Source organism: Staurois parvus, unplaced genomic scaffold, assembly GCF_062004578.1.
Source record: "Staurois parvus isolate SC_StPar_1 unplaced genomic scaffold, SC_StPar_1.0 ptg000031l, whole genome shotgun sequence".
Lineage (NCBI taxonomy): Eukaryota > Metazoa > Chordata > Amphibia > Anura > Ranidae > Staurois > Staurois parvus.
The window spans coordinates 10,411,444-10,432,987 of record NW_028317827.1 but is presented as its reverse complement, the minus strand read 5'-3'; the positions used below and the strand labels follow the sequence as shown (position 1 = coordinate 10,432,987).

General features: G+C 40.6%; 1 protein-coding gene across 2 annotated transcripts in view; it reads left to right on the top strand.

Moving 5' to 3' along the window:
• Nucleotides 1-21,544, top strand: part of KCNH7 (potassium voltage-gated channel subfamily H member 7) — a 527,395-nt gene that overhangs the window by 348,662 nt on the left and 157,189 nt on the right. For both annotated transcript variants that reach the window (XM_089660084.1, XM_089660093.1), the window contains exon 6: nt 2,411-2,625. In XM_089660084.1, coding sequence (XP_089516210.1) covers nt 2,411-2,625 — 215 coding nt within the window. The remainder of the gene's footprint in view (nt 1-2,410; nt 2,626-21,544) is intronic.

Below are 21,544 nucleotides of genomic sequence, written 5' to 3'. Positions count from 1 at the left end.
TACATTTTCCTTTGCTATCTCAGCCTTTTTTTTTACACAAAGTTTTTCACTTCACGGCTAATGAAATGTATCCCTCAATTCAATGTCTTCATCAAACAGAGACTTAGATCAAATCAGCGATTTTAGTGAGTCATGGAATTACTCAGAGACTTGTTCAGGATAATTGCAAAGTCCTTGTTATTCTAGTGGAATTAAACTAAACTTTACTGAACACTTCGATTACATCAAGGAATATATTTATTAAAAAATGCATAGCAATTTGCCCAGAGAAAGTGCATGCAAATGCGTTCTGTGTGAATGGGGGGTAAAATCTTATTAGGCTATGTTCTGTGTGGGATGAATGTTCTTTCGATGATTTAAATGGGAAAATACTGCATTTGGCCACTAGATGATGCTTAAGTGGTTTTAAAGGATGAAGGCTTTTTTTTTACTTACCTGAGCCCCATCTCGATCCAGCGATGTGCATGAGTGCCTCGGCTCTCCAGGACTCTCTCCTCATTGGCTCAGACTGTAGCGGGAGCCAGTGAGCCAATGAGGAGAGAGAGGGGGTGGGGCCGAGCTGTGTGTGAATGGACATGCAGAGCAGTGGATCAGGAGCAAGCCTGCTTGAGTGCCTCCAGAGCAAGCTGCTTGCTCTTGGTGCAATTGGCAAGAGAAAGGGTCCCGAAGCGCCGGTGGAGGACTCGAGAAGAGGAGGATTGAGGCTGCTCTGTGCAAAACCACTGCACAGAGCACGTAAGTATAATATGCTTTTTATTTTTAGGCCCCTTTTATATGGACGTTCTGATTGGGTCCACCTGCCCATTTTTCAGGCAGACCTGATTGGAACCTCCATTATTCTCCACACCCGCCGACATCCGATCCAATCTGCCAAAAAGAGATGGATGGGGATCTGTTCACCTTGCATCTCTCAGATCGGATGGTAGTTGGATGGAAACGGACAGGCGGTCCGTTTCCATCTGACCACCTATAGAGGACAGCAGGCTGTGTCCGTACGGACAAGGACCTGTCATCTACTTGCTCAGTGGGGATCAGCAGACAGATTCCCCTCTGAGCAAGTGGATCCACTGACGGGCCCGCCCCATGTGAAAGGAACCTAAAACAAAAAAAAAGGTTGCATTTAATATCTCTTTAAATGGTTGTAAAAGCTGAAGATTTTTTTTACGCTCATGCATGCTTCCCCCACAGCCCCCCTAATACTTACCTGAGCCTGATCTCAACGCAGCAGTGGGAGCCATTGGCAGAGGCCATTGCTGTCAATCACAGCAAGTGAGGAGAGAGCGGGGTGGGGCTAAGATGTGCTCTTTGTCTCTGTGTGCCTTTAGACATAGAGAGTAGGGCTTGGGAGCAAGCATGCACAAGTGCCCCCAGAGCAAGTAGCTTGCTATGGGTGCACTCAGCAGGGGGGAGGCACCAGGAAGAGAAGAGGAGGATCATGTCTGCTCTGTGAAAAACCATTCCACAGAGCAGGTAAATATAACCTGTTTGTTATTAAAAAAAAGCCTTTAATTTTAGTATGATAGGAAATTCCCTTGATATTTAACGTCTTCCAGTGTCCAAATATGGTATTTTCAATTTTAAATAAAAAAAAATTCATTCAGCACAGAAAATAGCCTTTTAATATTTGGGTTTTTATTATTTTTGTCCTATTTGCACACAAATCATTGCCCTGTGTAAACTGTAGGTCACCAGAATGGCAGCTCAGACAAGGCTATGGACTCCCCTTCCTGGCCCAGCGCTGTCAAATAGGTCTAGTACGGTCATATAGGGTCTGCACATTCTCCTCTATACCGTGGAAATACTGGTTATTTTCTGTGGCTCCCACTGCTAAGTGGAACGCTGGATCACTACACATGGGCAAAGGCCAGGATTGCTTCAAAGGTTTTTATTTTTTTCTGAAAAATCCATGCAAATAATTAAGATTAGGATGTTTCTCAAAACCTGGGCACACTTGACCTGTATTTAGGACCATTTTAATAATTAAGATACAAGCAACACTAAGCATTTAGTAAGGGATGTTATCCTCTATACAAGATGTATTTTGGGATAAAGATTAGAACCACCATTCATTGTCCCTTCAATGCGGCCAAATACAACGTTTTAATGTTTACAGCTGAATTCTAAAGTTGTGTCCTGTTTGGTGGTTTTTGGTTTTCTAACTTCATTGCAGTATTTTGTCATTTAGTTCCACTTTTCACCTTTAACTCTTGCCAGTCTTAAAGGTTCCATTTCCTCTGAATACTCAGCAGTTACTTAGTCTTCATTACTAATATATCATATATAAGTGTTACTCATCTCTCCTTGGCATCTTAACACAAGAAAACCTGTTCAGAGCTTAACGTTATTCAGTGTTTTGTTCTATATTGGCCTCTTTTAATATTTTGTTACATTTGTCTTTGACTGCTTCCAGGCCCATTTAACCATATCAAATCAAGCCTCCTCGGATCGACTTCTGATTCAAACCTGAACAAATACAGCACCATCAACAAAATCCCTCAACTCACACTGAACTTTTCAGATGTAAAAACTGAAAAAAAGGCATCCTCTCCACCTTCATCGGAAAAAGCAATCATAGCGCCCAAGGTGAAGGAACGAACGCACAATGTTACAGAGAAGGTTACGCAGGTAAGAAAATAGATGGTTATGCTGTTCAGAAAGGTGTATTTGTAAGAATGGATAATGTTCCAGGTCCAAATCTGAGTATGGCATGTGGTCTTTCATGATTGTGTTGATTTTCTTGAAGGATCACCTGGGTTTGCTGCAATTTGTTAATTAAAGTAACCATGTTCCTCTGATCCCATCAGCTTCTGGTTTAAAGCCCAATTCCTAGCAAGCAATTTAACCCTCCCCAAACTTCCCTCTAGCTCCTAACAGTGCAGTCAAAAACATGTCAATTGTTGCTACTGCAAAGGACTTTGCTCAGCTATGTCACCTTTGGGCTGTCGCAGTCTGTTGTAACTGGCTTGTGCCTGAAGAGCTCAGCCCTGTAACTACTACTACTGCAAAAAGGGACTTTGCTTTCACCTAAACTACTTGCTGCTACAAAGTAAAGGGAAGTCTGCTATCTGCTTCAGCCAAGACTTCAAAAGTGCTCATCTAAAATATCAGCTAGATGTCCTCAGTGTGAATAGTTCTAATTTTGGAGTATCCTGCTGAATTTCCTATCCCTATACCCAGTTCTACAATAAAACTCCAAAAGCAAACATCCCCTAGACTGGTCATTGAAGACAATAAGCAAGTGTGTGTGTATCTGGCTGTGAAAAATACCTTGTGCCTGGCTGCGGGGCGAAGAAGGGGGAAACCTGGGCAAGAATACATGTGACCCACACGAGGGTTACTCTAAATCAATAGAACTCTTGAATCAACTTTAAAAACTTGCAATTCTTTTGGATACCAGACGCCCCTCCTTTCTTCATTTCTTCTCATTGATTGGTGGGCATGGTAAAAGATGGGCATAAGGATTGGCATATGAGTGGCTGAATAAGTGGTCATTAGAAGGTGAGGACTGGGAACCTTTGGCCTGAGTAAAAAACAAAACTATCTACCCCTTTCATGGATGAACAGATTTGTGTGGGTTAAAGAACATGTACAATGCAAAGTGAGCTATGGCACTTCATTGATTGATAGGCATGATAAAAGGTTTTCAGCATCAGCTTCTGCTGGAACTGTCAGCATACATTACGTGACATCTCAGGGTTGCCGAAGAGGTTGAAGCTAGAAAACTTACCATCACTGCAACTGCAGATCTAAAGGGGAATAAGTAGCTGTATAATACCCAGAAGCTGTAATGACTGATTCTACTCTGATTGATGTCTAATGGCCATCCTGTCCATGCAGAACAGGTAACTTAGACTCCCCCTATCATTTCCCCAGCTACAAGCAAGTCATATTTTCAACACCATTTCAGGAACACATTTTACAGTGCTGGTGCTGGAATTTATCCAGCTCAAAGTCGTGAGGCGCCCTAAAGCTAAATGAAGCATTTGGGAGCTGGCAGAGTGCAGAAGCATAAAAACAATGTCTGCACTGTCACAAGGAGGGCATATAAGATACTACTTAGAGGTAAAGTGATGAAGCTGGAGTAGTGCAGGAGTCAAACTATAATCATTTGTTTGTTTTATGATTATAAGTTGATCTTTTATGTTTTTTATTACTTGTTTAACATCTTATTTTTCAAGTAAACACATAATCCAGTGTGCATCCATAGCAGTGTGTGTGAAGACAGTACAAGCTCAGCACTAACTACATCAGCCTAATTAAAAGTCCATACAGGTCTGTATGGACAATGTTAGCAGCAGCAAAAAAGAATCATCCTCCCTCTTACACTGCACAGCAGCTTTTCACAAATGTCACCTGAAAGTCAGACTATGTATATTGGCCTGTTTCTGGCTTCAGATTGGTTGACTGTTTTTGATGGACTGAATGATTTACTGGTGTTCGATACCAGATGAGAGACAATTTGATTCTGTATGTGGCTCATGATGCAGTGGCTTAGATGTTGACTACAGGGATAATAGGAGTGAAGTGTAGATGAGAGGAGGCACCTCAAGTCTACAGGGTCTATTATAGAAGTGTTATATAAATATAATATAAATGATTTCATGCAAAATGTCATAACTTTTATCCAGGATATACACATTTTTCCAATTTAATACCATTAGAAAATGTTGGGTGAAATTTTGTGAATATTGGGTGAACATATTTATAAATAGTTTCCTATGTGTTTCCTAAGCCTACCAGACACATTTTACCTTCCCCTAGAAATTTTGGGACACATATAATAAGCTGAATTTTTTCTTTAGATGACACAAAAACAATGAAAATATAAACAATTTATATTTTCATTTTCAAAGTAAAGTGGAACTAAACCCTCCTATCTATTACAGCCAAGGAAGCCACCATCTTAACCTGTGTTTGATCTGCATTTGCCATGGTGCTGCACAGTTATGACACTAGCCATTTGATGGCTTGACAGTTCGGTTGAGAGCACAAAAAACTTTAACAGTTATTATTCACTGTATGCCTTGAATGTAACTGATTTGGAAAACAGGTAAATTGATGGGTTTAGTTCTGTTTTAAAGTGGTTGTAAAAGTAAAAGTGTTTTTTTTTACCTTAAAGTGGTTGTAAAGGCTCATGGTTTTTTTTACTTTCATGCATTCTATACATAAAGGTAAAAAACCTTCCCCCCAGCCCCCTCTAATACTTACTTTAGCCTCATTCTGATCCAGCGATGCGCTCAGGAGCTCGATTCTCCCTTCTCACTGGCTGAGACAGAAGTTGGAGCCAATTACAGCCAGTGAGCTAATAAGGAACGAGACGGGGTGGGGCTGAGCTGTGGGTCTGTGTGTGAATGGACACACAGAGCAGCAGCTCTGGAGTGAGCCTGCTTGGGTGCCCTCATAGAAGCTGCTTGTTGTGGCACTTGGCTACACTCTGCTGACTCTTCTGTCATACGTTTCCTGGTTGGATGAGCCTCCCCCCTGGGCTTGCACTGTTTTACAAGCTTTGCAATACATCTTTTCTGCCAATTGGGACTCTGTGTATTTTCTGCTGCTGTACTGCGCTACACCTACCCAACATGTGTCTTCCCGAGTGTCCCCATAGCAAGTGGCTTGGTATGGGGGCACTCAGGGAATAGGAGGAGCCGGGAGTGCCAGATGGGGACCCCAGAGGATCACTGCTGCTCTTTGCAAAACCATTGTACAGAGAAGTTAGGTATGACATGTCTATTATTTTAGAAAAACAAAAATGAAATCACAATCACTTTAAAGTAATCTGCTTTTGAAAAAGGGAACGGTAGAACATGTGCTTGTGCCCATGCAGCCAGCCGCTAGGCACAAGTCTTGTCACATGGGGGAGGGAGCACATATAGCAGCAGGAAGGTAATGGCAGTGAGGGTATGGTTGGTACCTTGATTGCATAGATTCTGCTAAAGATTAGAACAGGGGAGATAAGTTGGGGTTCTCGAGTTAATTTTTTAACACAGTTTCACTTTAATAGCTCATTTTGTTTTGCATTTTTTTAGCAGCTTCAGACATCCTAATAAATATTCATTAAAGTATAAATACTCAGTTTAAGATGCCGTTCGTTTCGTGTGTACCATAAAACAATTGCTAATGTATTCATAATTTAATTAAACATTGTGATAACATTTACTTTTCATGGCTTTACATCTAAATGTGGTTTAAAAAGTACAAATATGGAGGGAATTTCTGATATTTCATCTGTCATACACAAAGACCAATGAGCAAAATTCTGTAACCAAATATTGTTGTAGACAGGTTCTGATGTCCATCACTGCAGCTTAGAAACACAAAACCGTTAACGCCTAACACTGCTCTGATAGGAAAAGCTTTTTTAGAGAGAAGCTTTTTTTTTTTTCTTCTTTACTGATCCTAACTTGTACTAGAACATTGCATTACAGAAATTAGGTCATTAAAATGAGCTTGTCAGTTGCTTAAAAAAATTGTCAACAGACGTCCCCTGCAATAGAAGAGGTGTTATACTCACCTTTCCAGCAGCCCATATCGTCTACTTTCCTTCATTTCAGAGCTGCAGACTTGGTTATATTTTTCAGCATTCAACACTTATCAAAGTGTTGTATGCCTGTGTCCCTCAACTGCATGCTGTGACCCCCTACATCACTACAGGACACTTTAGTGACAAAGCGAAGATAATACCAGAATAAGCAGCGGGGACACAGGCATCTGACATTCCTGGAAGTGTCAATGAGTCTAAAGGAGGCTGTAGACTGGAACATAGTAAATATGTCACAGAGGGGAGTGGAATAGCTCTTCTATTGCAGGGGACCTTTGTTTTGGTCATTTTAAATATATACAGGGCAACTGTATTTTATTGATGATAAAAACATGATGTTGTATCATGAGTAAAGAGTAACTGTTGTTTTGTTAAAAGAAAAACTATCTCCTCAGGGTTATCAATGTACAGTGCAAGGATTTAACAAACTTTGCTGCAGATTCCTTCCTGTTTCTGCTTTGAAGAAATAGCTGTTTGTTTGACCATGTTCTGTGCGGACTAATTCTGAATAGGAGAGCCTTGTTCATTGTAATCACCTGGTGCACTCTCACTGTTATGATGAGAAAATTTGCAGTGGCTTCATCCCTTTTGAAGTAGTAAACCCTTAAGTAAAATCTCACCAAAAATTATTTTTTGTTAAACTGACGTGCCCTTCACACAAGCAGGAAATTAAATTTTGGTGGCATTCTGTAAACCAACATTGTGCAGGATGCCTCCAAGTTCCAGTATTGCATTGAATGCAAGTTGAATTGGAAAGATAACTATTAGTACCATTAAATTACAATATGGACTATGTAGCAATTGTATATTCTACAGCATGGTTGTCCAACCTTTTGACCTTACTGGGTCACATTGAAAGAAGAGGAATTGTCTTGGAAAACACATAACTATCTATACTAACTATAAGAATAGCTGTTGAGTAAAAAATGTTGGGCAGATCACAAGTTAATGATCACTGATATACTGTAGATAATACACCTACCAATGTCCTTAAGACACATTCCTTGGTACTATGAATAATTAAGTAAATAAATTCAATTCATTAGTGTTGCCCAACCAATGTATCTAAACAAAAAAGTGTACCATGTAATCAGTAAAAGTAAGTAAATAAATAGATAAATAAACACGAACAGTTTAATAAATAATTCCAGTTCTATCGGCAATATTCGCCTGGTGAAATAGATGTGCCCAATTTATCCATGTGACCCTATCGATATATATCTGCAACCACAAAATGAATATATAGTCAATAAATAAAAATAAATAAATAAAAAAGTTCACAATTCATGTGTTGCTTAACAAATAGTCCCAACTCTGTCAGCAATATTCTGCCTGGTGACAAAAGTGCTCTCAGTGCTACTAAAAATCAGCCAAAAAGTGCTCCAGTGCTGACCTGCTTGCAAAGCCTCTTACCGAGCCATGAGATCTCAAGCTAAGGAAATCTGAAAGCGCTTTAACTGCAAAACAGCAGATGATTCCCTTGGCTGGCTCCAGAGGTTTAACTGCCACAGGGATATCCAAAGCAGGTACTCACATGTCATCCACATTCATTTAGAATTACCATCAAATAAAACACAGGAGAAGCCTCATAGTGCAGTAAAATCTTAAACAGTTTAATAAAAGGATTATGCACTTACAAGCAGAGAGAGAATTCAAGCTTTGTATATACTCAGAGCACCATCATGGGACCCTACAGCGTGCGTGATGACGTCACAGGACAGCTCCACCCAATGCATTTCCCCTAAACAAGCATCATGAGGAAAGGAGGCTGGACTGTGACATCAGATACACAGTTTAAATGAAAATCACATAACCGGAGCAGACGCTGACAATGAGGAGAATGTTTTTCAATTCCTATTAGCTGCAAAGAAGGATTCATATTGTGATGACACGAAAAATGCTTGGAAAGGATATAGCCCCTAAAGCCATTTCAAATATTTGTAAGATGTTCACCAATCCTTATGTTCAGTGGCCCTGTGGTCCCACCAACATATTGAAAATCACACGGGAACTGAAGGAGATATACAACCCCATAGTGGAACAGGTAATGGATTATTGCATAATATACTGTTTGGATGTAACATTAGACAAAAAGGAAGCAGTTCAGACAATATTGCAGTTACTGCACACCTTACATCTTTTACACAAAAAACCTCTTAGATTACTGAACATGGTCACTCTAGGAGGTTTATCCACAAAATTTGGAGCCATCAAGTGCAAGTCTTCGTGAAAATCACAGATAAGGTGAGGATGGTTCCAAAATGTTAACATTCTTAAGAATATTCCAGTGTTTCCTCAACACCTTATTGACCCATTAGTGCTGTGTGGAAAAACGCATGCGAGTTAGACCCTACCTCTTCTCTAACCTTTGGAGTCAGAAGAGAGTCACAATCAATAAAGGAAACAGATTGAATTTCTTTTTCAAACTGTCCTTCTGGTATCCCTTTTTGAGGAATCTTTCTTTCAACAAATTGGCCTGAACCACATAATTCTCCTTATTGGAACAGTTCCTCACTTGGGGGCTAAGAATATGTGTGCATCATACATACTAGCGGGGGTACAACTGGGAGAATCAATGTTGGAGAAGGATCTAGGGTTTTTGGTAGATCACAAGCTTAATAATGGCATGCAAGGCCAAGCTGCGGTTATCAAAGCAAGAAAAATCCTCTCTTGCATTAAAAGAGGTATAGACTCCAGAGGGAGAGATGCAGTAACATTTTACCCTTGTACAAATCATTAGTAATACCTCATCTGGAATATGCAGTTAAATTTTGGGCACCAATTCACAAAAAAGAACATTGGGGAACTGGAGAAAGTACAGAGAAGGGCAACCAAACTGATAATAGGCACGGAGGAGCTCAGCTATGACAAAAGATTAGAGGAACTGAATTTATTCTCCCTTGAGAAGAGGAGATTAAAGAGGGATATGATCAACATGTATAAATACATCAGTGGTTCATATAGTGAACTTGGAGTAGAGTTGTTCACCCTGAGGTCATCACAGAGGAGAAGGGGTACTCCCTACGTCTGGAGGAAAATAAATTTAATCTTCAAACACGGGAAGGTTTCTTAACAGTAAGAGCTGTGAAAAAGTGGAACAGACTCCCTCAAGAGTTGGTTCTGGCCAGCTCAGTGGAATGCTTTAAAAAAGGCCTGGATTCTTTCTTGGATACAGAGAATATAACTGGATACTAACATTTATAGGTAAGTTGATCCAGAGAATATTTTTACCCCTGCAGGAGCAAATTGGATCATGCTTTGCTGGTTTTTTTTGCCTTCCTCTGGATCAATTCTGGGTGTAGGATTATAACTTTTTTTATGGTTGAACTGGATGGACTTTTGACTTTTTTCAGCCAGACTAACTATGTAACTACTGTATGTAACTTCATACAAAATCATTTGTGGGCAATGACAGCTTCAAGACGCTTCCTGTATGGAAAAACTAGTCGCTTGCATTGCTCATGTGTGATTTTGGCCCATTCTTCCACACAGTCTTCAAATCTTGAAGGTTCGGTGGGCCTCTTCTATGAACTCTGATCTTTAGTTCTTTCCATAGATTTTCTATTGGATTCAAGTCAGGTGATTGGCTGACCCATTCTAACAGCTTTATATTCTTTCTTTGAAACCAATTAAGCGTTTCCTTGGCTTTGTGTTAGGGATCATTGTCTTGCTGAAATGTCCACCCTCATTTCATTTTTATAATCCTGGTAGATGGTAGCAGATTTTTATCAAGAAAGTCTTGGTACATTTTTTCATTTATCCTTTCTTCAGTGATATGAAGTTTGCCAATATCATATGCTGAAAAACAACCCCACACCATGATGTTCCCACCTCCAAACTTCACTGTTGGTATGGTATTTTGGGGTGATGTGCAGTGCCATTTGACCTCCAAACATTGTGTCTATTATGGCATCCAAGGAGTTAAATTTTGGTCTCATCTGACCAGACTATATTCCCCCAGTATTTCACAGGCCTGTCTAAATGTTGTGCAGCAAACTTTAAACAAGCTTCAACATGTTTTTCTTCAGCAATTGAGTCTTGCATACAGGTCATGGCAGTTGAGTGCATTATGTATTGTTTTCTTTGAAACAATTGTACCTGCTCATTCCAGGTCTTTCTGAAGCTCTCCACAAGTTGTCTTCGGCTGTTGGCCAACTCTTTTGATAATTCTTTTTACTCTGTCAGTCTTGCGAGGAGCACCTGGTCATGGCCAGTTTATGGTGAAATGATGTTCTTTCCACTTCCAGATTATTGCCCCAACAGTACTCACTGGAACATTCAATGGTTTAGAAATCCTTCTGTAACCAATGCCATCAGCATGTTTTGCAACAATAGGGTTGCAAAGGTCTTGAGAGAGCTCTTTGCTTTTTGCGTTCTTGTGTGACACCTTGGTCATGAGACACCTTTTTATAGGCCATCAGTTGAGACTGAACCAGTTGATATTAATTTGCACTGATATGGGCAGGATTGCTTTCTAATTACTGATAGATTTCATCTGGTGTCTTGGCTTTCCATACCTTTTTGCACCTCCCTTCATGTGTTCAATACTTTTTCCCTGTGTCATTCCACTTTATTACACATAACTTAATTTCTGAATTTATTTGTTTTGGTTTCTTTGTATGGATTGTATGGATTGTTACCGACGTGGGGAACAATTTCATGTCAATAGCACCTTTAGAAATATATTTATAGAGAAAAATGGTGACATATTAAATTACTGATATTACCCGACCCTCACCAAAACCCCCCACCCGATTCAAGAACTCTTCATAATGAAAGAAGCAGCCAGCCACCCTCCAGCAGCGTGCAGCCAACTGGCGGAGCTCAGGCAGTGCCTCGCCAGGTCCCCATCCACTGCGCCGCCCCCTGAAAATTGCCATCCCAGGCAAACACGTAAATACGTTGCTGGTACTGTGTAGTAAAATGTATAATGTAGTGTAGTACACTGTATCGTACAGCTGCAGTGTATCTGGAGTCAAACTTGGTTCCATCGGGAAAGGCTCCATTGTAGTGATATCAGACGAAATTGCCCTGGGTGACGGTCCTGGGGCACACTTTTGGCACCAAGCTCCTCTCTATGTGAAGCTGATTTCTGGCCACCAACCAGGCATAATTACAAGTGACGAAGCTTACCAGGAAGATGGCCCGGAGGAGTAGCAGTGACCTGCGGATGACCGGCATCCCAGGAAGGGCTGTTAGGCTGTCTCCTGGCTGAGTTGGGAGAAGTGCCAGGAAGAAGGAGAAGAGAGGAGGAGTGACCACAGCTCTTCCGGTACTCTGCTAAGGGAGGAATGCAAAGTGCCCACGGCTGTGACCTCAGTGTGTTCTGCTCCTACTGGAGGCAATGAATACTGTACACTGCCCAGGGACACTGACTACACCGACATGTCTGAGCAGGAGAGAGACAACACTGTGTCAGGCAGCTCAGGCAATGCCTGGCCAGGTCCCCATCCTGGCCACTTGTGTCACTTCTTCTGGTGAGCAGCACCGCCCCCCTGAAAATTGCAATTCCAGGTAAACGCCTTGTTTGCTTCGTGGTAAATACGCCGCTGTATATATGCACTGTATATACTGTATATTTATTACACTGTTAATGTTGTTAACACATTGTTAATTTAAGGTGACCAGAGATTCTGATCTGTCCATTCTCCTTTTTTCTGTACTTTTTTCTGAACATTTTTCTCATTGTTTAGTTTCTTCTTTATGGTAATCAAAAAAAGTGGTAAAAACCTAACTATTTGTTGTAATAAATAATACTTGATTCAAGTGTATTGGGAGGTACTGTGCAGGTGCAGCCTGTGGTGGAAAAGACTTCTGCATCCAGAATGTGAACACTGCAGGTGGCTTCAATGAATAGGTAAGTATGCACCGGAGTATTGTGTTCTTGGTTAGATTAAATTAGGAGCTATGGATTTTATAGACAATATGTAGCTGTCCTTTAGCATTAAGGGATTTTGCATTGTACATGGTACGTGCAGCTGTATTACGGTTTATTATTAGCGATAGTGCTTTTTATCTTTCTTTTTGAATGCTGTCTTATATGGCTTGCTTTATATGACTGCACTTGGCAGTCCCCTGTAAGAGGAATTAATATCTCGTGAAACTAGACCAGCAATGATGTTTTAAATTGTGAAGAGTCAATTTTTTCCCCAGATGACGATGTACTGTATAGGGAAAATGGCTTTCGGCCACAAATTGTCAAGGTAATTCAGCTAAGATGTGCAGCGTTCCTTACCTCTGAGATTGTGCTCGTGTCACAGCAACAGCAGGAGAACTAAGCAGAGTAATCACTTTCCTGAATCGTGGCCATAGCGATTACTGTCATGTGAAAGTCATTCTTTGTCCACATACTGAATGCAGTATCTGCAGGGCCAATGAATTATAGATGTGGTCTCCTAAAATAGCAAATGTCTGTATTTATCATCAGTCCAATGAACTCCCTCATTATTACCACTTCATAATTTACTATAAATATATTACATTTCATTCTATGTTCAGCAATCAAGTCGAAATTGGACAAAATGTTAGCTATAAACCTAATATATTCTATGTATAAGATAATTGGGAGCCACCTATTTGTTCTAAGTGAAGAATAATGAAAGCATCTTTAACATTCTGGCTGGTTGTAAAAAAACAGGGATCTGATGTCCTCCCCATAATTTTATTTGTAGTTCTCACTGCTGGTTGTCCTCACTTCTGAATTCAGATCCCCCATGCTGCACAGTCAGGTAATGACACAGCTTTGCCCCCCCCCCATCAGAGCAGCTTAACTGCCAGTTTAAACATCTATATCACAATGAGACTTTGCTTACTATGTAAGCCCTATAGACTTGAATAGGGCTGTACTGCATGTGGGGCTCGCTGCACAAGTGTGGTTAGTGCTAAAGAAAATATGTGCAGCAGAGGAGGCAGAGGATGCCATGTTTATGTTAGGAAGGACCTGGGTGGTGGGGTTCCCAGGTGTCAGGAGCATCTATCGCTACTGATCCATCACCACTGCTGATCTAATTCCAGCATCCTGGTTATGACTATGATGCACTCTCCCTTACTGTCTGTCCACCTGCAAGGTGATTGATGTAGCCAGTCTCTGGGTGGAAACCAAACCTGATTTAAGCCAGCCAAGCCTGCAGTCTCATGCTTCTAATACTTAATTTGTTATACATGCTCAAGCTCCTTCTCTGTCCTGCTCTGCTGTTTGGATTCCCTCGTTGACTACCTTGGATCGGATATTGACTACTCTCTGAACTCTGCTTGCCTTTTGAATATGGATCTGGCCCTGACTATCCTGAACCTTGCCTACCTTGTACCTGGACTGTCATTGAACCACTCTGTCTGTGTGCCAACTGCAAATACCTGTTTGCTGTGCTCAGTTTGCGCCTGCACCAGCATTGTAGTCAGGCACTATAGCATTGCGTATAAGTCCTGGGGGAAACAGAGTACCAGTAGGCCTTTTTGCCTCATGGGAAAGGGGGCTGCTATAGATGAAGAACACAGAAGCCAGCTGTAGTGTCTGACCACCTGTGTTGGGGGTAAACGTGACACTAGGTTAGTTTAAGTTAAAGTGGAACTGCAATTTATCTAAACATCACAAACCAAAAATGCTATTTAATTGTTTGTTTTATATTCAAAGCAAACTCGCCCATCCATCCATGTCTCCATGCTTGATTTAGTTGAGAAATCACTTTGGAAAACACCCCCTTAGCATTTCTTTCTGGCCATGGCCCTCTGGAGTAAGGGCAGATGATTCATGTAGCTTGTTCTTCCTGGAATCCATCTACCCTTAGCTCAGGCATTCAAGCAGGAGAGGATGTGCTTAGCTGAGAAAGCACCTCCTCCCCTCCTGAAGACTCCTGGGATGTATGCCATCATTTGCCTAGGCATGGAAACCAGGAAGTAACTGAAGAAATGTTAAAGAAAAAGTTTAAAACAAGTAAACTGATATATTTTCCTATCCATTTACTAATGCTAACAGCATAGGCATGAAACATAGTCAATGTTGAATGAGAGAGTGAAGTTCCGCTTAAGACTAGATAGGCTCCTTTATGGTCAATTTAAAAAAAAAATACTGTAGCTCAAACAATGTGCTCACTATATAGGTACATTATACTTTTCCTTAAAAAGTGGTTAGACTTTCAGAGAAAATATATTTGATTTACCTGCATACTGCCTTGACCTGAAGTACCCTCCCTTCTTCCACCAACCTGAAACTCATAACCTTGGCCTGCAACACTGTTTACATCTTACAAGCCGTATTCTCTTCCCTCTCACTGTACCTGCATGCTGAGTCCGTAAAGGGGGTGGGATGTACTAGAACTGGAGAGTGCAAAATCTGGTGCGGCTCTGCGTATAAACCAGTCAGCTTCCAGGTTTTATTGTCAAAGCTTAATCAAACAAGTTGAAGTTAGGAGCTGATTGGCTACCATGCACAGCTGCACCAGTGCTCTGATTGTAGTAAATCTCCTCCATATAGTTCTTTGGGACCATCTGCTGCCATAAGGTTACAACACAACATATCAGTTGTGTGTAAGAAAATCTCTTCACAGCGTTAAAGTATAACTAAAGGCAAAACTTTTTTTTTTGTTTAGAGTGTACAGGGGTTAGAACCCCTGACAGATTTTATTGCTGTCTGTGTACCCGTGAAGGAGATTCCCCCTCTGTATTGGTTCTGTTTACCATTATCATTGAAAGTGAAAGTAAAAGAAAATCCCTAATTTTGGGTTGTCCCCAGAAAAGTAATAGAGGTGAAATCTTCCAGAAAACCCTTAATTTTGGGCGGTCTCCAGAAAAGTAATAGAGTAGAAATCTTCCAGAAAATCCCTAATTTTGGGCAGTCTCCAGAAAAGTAATAGAGAGGAAATCTTCCAGAAAATCCCTAATTTTGGGTAGTCCCCAGAAAAGTAATAGAGGGGAAATCTTCCAGAAAATCCCTAATTTTGGGTTGTCCCCAGAAAAGTAATAGAGGGGAGATCTTCCAGTGGGGACAATAGGTCTGGTGTCCTGGGGGTGCCCAAAGAATTTTCCTAATTTGCAGGGATTTCCTCTCACTTCCTGTTTGGCTATGTCATAGGAAGTGAAGGGAAATCTTTGCAATTGGAACCTGGATGGGGAAACAAAATCTGACAGAGCTCATATAGCCTATTGGATATATTCAGCTATAGATAAGCTTCAAAAATCTTATAGATTTGTCTGTAAATATCTTCTTTGCTCTGAGTAAACATTTATTTTGGCTTCATGGGCTCTTTCTGTTGAGTGAAGTGGTATATTTTAATTGGCTGTATACTGTGTACAGATTGTAAGTGCCCATGAATGAATATGACCTCATTTTATATTCCCCATAGGCAGGATGTGCTCATGTTTCTGTTTTTATAAATTCTACTGGTACGTACAATACTTGTCTTTATAGCACCTCTCAACCTTTAAGCTTATGTTTCCAATTGCACAGTGGATAATAACAAATCACCACATTGTTCATGTAGGTCACTGGAAAATGGGTATTTTCAGCACTGTTTTTTGTTTATAATCACCAACCCAATGCATGCTAGTGCATTGTCGTGCTCGCCAGAAAGGTTTGTTGGGGTGCCATATAAACTGAATGCCACCAAATTGCATTAACCCATGTTCTGTGCGTTGCAGTAGTGGACCTCTTGTCTTGAATTATATTGTAACTCTATGGTCTCTCTTTATTTTGTAAAGCACTGTGCAAACTGTTGGCATTATATAGCTCCTGTATAGTAATAATAATAAAAATTAACATTAAAAATGAAAGTGCTGCACTACCTGCAATTTGGTCCTCAGGACTAGTTGAAGGAAGGGCAGTACATAATGTCACTCAGACTGTGCTGGATTGTACGATGTAAGAATAAAATGGTGACCTCACCAGCATGTTGCTGCTCTTTAGTTGTCCTATCAGCAGGACAGAGAATATGCTTAGGTCTATGTACACAATTACTTTCACAGAGTCTAGCCAGCCACAGATTGAAATTCAACCGGTTCAGCGGGGACCATCTGAATTTCTGTCCATCTATAGTGAAGCTGGTTGTACAGAAGTACAAGAGATTAACTTCTGTACAACCAGTCTGTCAAGTTTTTTCGCCCAATCAGCGCCACCGGCTATAGCCAGCCACGCTAATCATTGTATTCTGACGGTGGGAAAGTCTCCTCGCTGTCAGAAGAAAATATCTTTGGGGGAGGAATTCCCCTATCAACACCGAGTGTGTTGATGGGGGAATTTTTTATTTTTTTTTTCGTTCATCCCACTGGGTCCTGTGCTCTCTGCAATTGAACTTTTATTTGTTAGTTTGCTATTGTTGCTTGCTATCTCCATGGACTACAAATGACCCCCCCCCATTTATGAAGATGAGTTCTAAGGGCTTTTTCACTCTTGACTAAATTTCAAACCCTTAACAAAGGCTCCCTTAGCATTAGTATGGCATTAGAGAAGTGTTGATGAGTTTTAGTATGGGCATTGGTGTTTTACAAGTGTTAAAAACACTCCCCAAATGCCCTATGCACATTTTTTATGTGTTTTATAAGCATTTTACAAGCCTTAAAACCGCACCACAAATGCTTATAATAAAATGTAATCTTATTAATCCACCTAAAACGCACCCAGCAAATGCCTGCCAGCGTGTTTGTGGAGTGTCACCACAGACTTGAATGGGAGGCATTGAAAGGCTTTAAACTCCTCCTGACTCAACATGGGGCTTCAGTTTTGAAGCTGTGCGACACTAACGCTTCATGTTTTGGCAATGTGAACTGCACTGTGTGCTGTCCATAATATCATTTGCATAGGCATTTGAGGAGAATTAAAAACACTCCTCAAATGCCAGTGTGAACTAGGCCTTACACAGTGTATTTTAGTCGTAACACACTGCCTGTCCCAGTGTGACAACACTGCTTAGTACAGTTGTCACCCTAGGACAGAAAGTGGGTGAAAGGATAAGTTCACCTTGAGGAACATGGAACGTGTTTATGTTCCACCTCTTATTAGGGTGGAACATATAACATGTTACCATTCCTGGAGCTGCTGCGCACTCCACTGCATCTAGTGACAGCTGATGGGGGATCTTCTCCCCTCATTAGCTGACTCTATTTAAAAAAAAAACGCTTCGTCTGCCCATCTCATTCATTCAAAGATTTCTGTGAATGGAAAACTGCAAGTACTGACAGCCTTTGTTGAGCACTGTGGTCTTTCATTCTGTCTTCCTGCCTGTGTATATCTACCTGCCTGTATGAGGTACGTGTAACAACACCCATATATAAACAGTAATGAAACAGTGCAATTAAAACATCCAAATTATTAATAATAAGTCACCAAACACCATAATCTTATGACCATAGAAATAAAGTGACCAAAACTTCTTCAAGATTCAATATTGTTCCACCACAGTGTTCAGATATATTGTGCACTCACCAAATGGCATTGGCCAACAAAGTAGCAAGCAAGCATAAAAGACTAGCTCTTATGTATATCAGGTAGGATATCCACTTTCTTATGCAGAGACGTCAAAGCCCATCCGCTCAAGAACCACTATAAAATCTCCGCCATTATCAAAACAGATCTTAGAGAAAAAGCCAAGAGAATGCTCATAGTGCAGTATATTTTATTAAAAAGTGAGAAATAAAAAGCAAACTGTATGCACTCACATATTCAAGGTGCCAAAGGGTGCACCAACACAACCAGTTCACTAGGTGGATCTCTTCCTCAAACCACCGTTGGTTACCACAGCTGGCATGTGTTCCAGCAGACCGAATGTGAAGTCAGGGGAATGACCAGAAGTGACATGTGCGGCTCAAGCCTCAAGCATTTTTAATAAAATATATTGCGCTATGAACATTCTCTCTGGGCTTTTTCTCTGAGATGTGTTTTGATAATGGAGGAGATTTTATAGTGGTTTTTGAGCTGATGGGCTTTGAAGTCTCTGCAGGATAAAGTGGATATCCTTCCTGATATACAAAAGACCAATTTTATGCTTGCTGGCTACTCTGTTGGCCGATGCCATTTGGTGAATGTGCAATTTGAACACGGGAACACTGTTGATCCTTGAAGAAGATTTGGTCGCTTTATTTCTATGGTCACAAGATTATGGTGTTTGGGGACTTTCTATTAATCATTTGGACATTTTAATGTAGATTGTTTCATTACTGTTTCTATATGAGTGTTGTCACATGTCTTTCACTATATATAGGTGAAATTTTTTACAGTTATGGCTAGTGCCTACCTTCACTGATTTTTCACATATTGTAAGTGTCATTTTGCACTTAAAGGGGCAGCTATGTTGATTATTGATGGTTGTTTTTCACACATAATTATGCGATGGTGCTTTTTCATTTCCAGATACAGTGGGGCAAAAAAGTGTTTAGTCAGCCACCAATTGTGCAAGTTCTCCCACTTAAAAAGATGAGAGAGGCCTGTAATTGGCATCATAGGTAGACCTCAACTATGAGAGACAAAATGAGAAATAAAATCCAGGCAATCACATTGGCTGATTTGGAAAGAATTTATTTGCAAATTATGGTGGAAAATAAATATTTGGTCACCTACAAACAAGTAAGATTTCTGGATCTCACAGACCTGTACCTTCTTCTTTAAGAGGCTCCTCTGTCCTGCACTCATTACCTGTATCAATGGCACCTGTTTGAACTTGTCATCAGTATAAAAGACACCTGTCCACAACCTCAAACAGTCACACTCCAAACTCCACTATGTTGAAGACCAAAGAGCTGTCGAAGGACACCAGAAACAAAATTGTAGACCTGCACCAGGCTGGGAAGACTGAATCTGCAATAGGCAAGCAGCCTGGTGTGAACAAATCAACTGTGGGAGCAATTATTAGAAAATGGACGACATACACGACATTGATGATGATAATCTCCCTCGATCTGGGGCTCCACACAAGATCTCACCCCGTGGGGTCAAAATGATCACAAGAACGGTGACCACAAGGGGGGACCTAGTGAATGACCTGCAGAGAGCTGGGACCAACGTAACAAAGGCTACCATCAGTAACACACTACGCCGCCAGGGACTCAGATCCTGCAGTGCCCCCTGCTTAAGCCAGTTCATGTCCGGGCCCGTCTGAAGTTTGCTAGAGAGCATTTGGATGATCCAGAAGAGGATTGGGAGAATTTCATATGGTCAGATGAAACCAAAATAGAACTGTTTGGTAGAAACACAACTCGTCGTGTTTGGAGGAGAGAGAATGCTGAGTTGCATCCAAAGAACACCATACCTACTGTGAAGCATGGGGGTGGCAACATCATGCTTTGGGGCTGTTTCTCCGCAAAGGGACCAGGACGACTGATCCATGTACAGGACAGAATGAATGGGGCCATGTATCGTGCGATTTTGAGTGCAAACCTCCTTCCATCAGCAAGGGCATTGAAGATGAACCGTGGCTGGGTCTTCCAACATGACAATGATCCCAAACATACCGCCCGGGCAACGAAGGAGTGGCTTCGTAAGAAGCATTTCAAGGTCCTGGAGTGGCCTAGCCAGTCTCCAGATCTCAACCCCATAGAAAACCTTTGGAGGGAGTTGAAAGTCCGTGTTGCCCAGCGACAGCCCCAAAACATCACTGCTCTAGAGGAGATCTGCATGGAGGTATGGGCCAACATACCAGCAACAGTGTGTGCCAACCTTGTGAAGAGTTACAGGAAACGTTTGACCTCTGTCATTGCCAACAAAGGATATATAACAAAGTATTGAGATGAACTTTTGATATTGACCAAATATTTATTTTCCACCATAATTTGCAAATAAATTCTTTCCAAATCAGCCAATGTGATTGTCTGGATTTGTTTTCTCATTTTGTCTCTCATAGTTGAGGTCTACCTATGATGCCAATTACAGGCCTCTCTCATCTTTTTAAGTGGGAGAACTTGCACAATTGGTGGCTGACTAAATACTTTTTTGCCCCACTGTATGTGTATGAGATACGAGCAGACAGATACACTGACAAATCTGCAGAAGTCCTGAATGGCACCCGTCATCTGCTGATTGTGGGTGCAATGCTTTCTAGGCTCCATCTAAAAAAATAATAAATGCACATATTTTTACCTGCAAAAAGATGTGCATTTATTATTTTTTTTAAAAGGTGAACTTATCCTTTAATGGCAGAATTACCAGGGGGGAAATAAAATAGAGAAAGATGTGAAAAAAAAAATAATGCAGCTACCATGTTCACAGACTGGTAAGCTGTAATACTATTGATTTTTGTATTTGAGTTTAAAAAAGCTTTAAGCTTTAGATTTGCTTTAAAGATTTGCGCTAATTTTGTTGCCAAACAACATATGAAATAATTCCCTTTTCCTTATTTTTTCACATATCTTTCTAACCTAATTAAGAAACAATGGGAAATTGATATTTAATTACATGGTGTTTATGCTGTATTTCTGCAGATGACTGGAAACACTTCCACTTAGTAGCAGGCAGGTGACTAGGACGTCTGGAGGTCTTAGCTGGCACTGGGTACAGAGAATGCGCTACCTATTCTAAACAATACCGTCATGTACTCTATATTCAGGTATTATAGATGACGGCCTCTTGCAATGAATAATTATCCTGAACCATTCATGTTAACTGCAGGAGGACAATTGTAGAACACAAGGCAGTCGCTTCCATTCAGGGCACAGAATGATTGATGTAGGTATAAGATTTCCTTTACTGCATCAAGTCACAAATGAATTTCACACTTTTCTGCACATTTGGTCATTCATTTTCTTCAAGGCTCCCAACGTGACAGCCCTTTAAACAGGACAATTAATTCAACAAATGTAGAAAGTTCTCATTAAAGTTGTCATGTTAATTAATTAAATATGGAGTCTAATTAACATAGTGTCACAGTGGCTGTCAGATTTCACAGATATAGTTTTTTTTAATCTGAATACCCTAGAAGGTTTTTGATGCACTTAAACAGTTACAGTATAAAATTATACTATGTAAACTTAAAGAAGAAGTATCACCTTTTTTTTACAGTATTAAATTACCAGTGGATAAAATACATA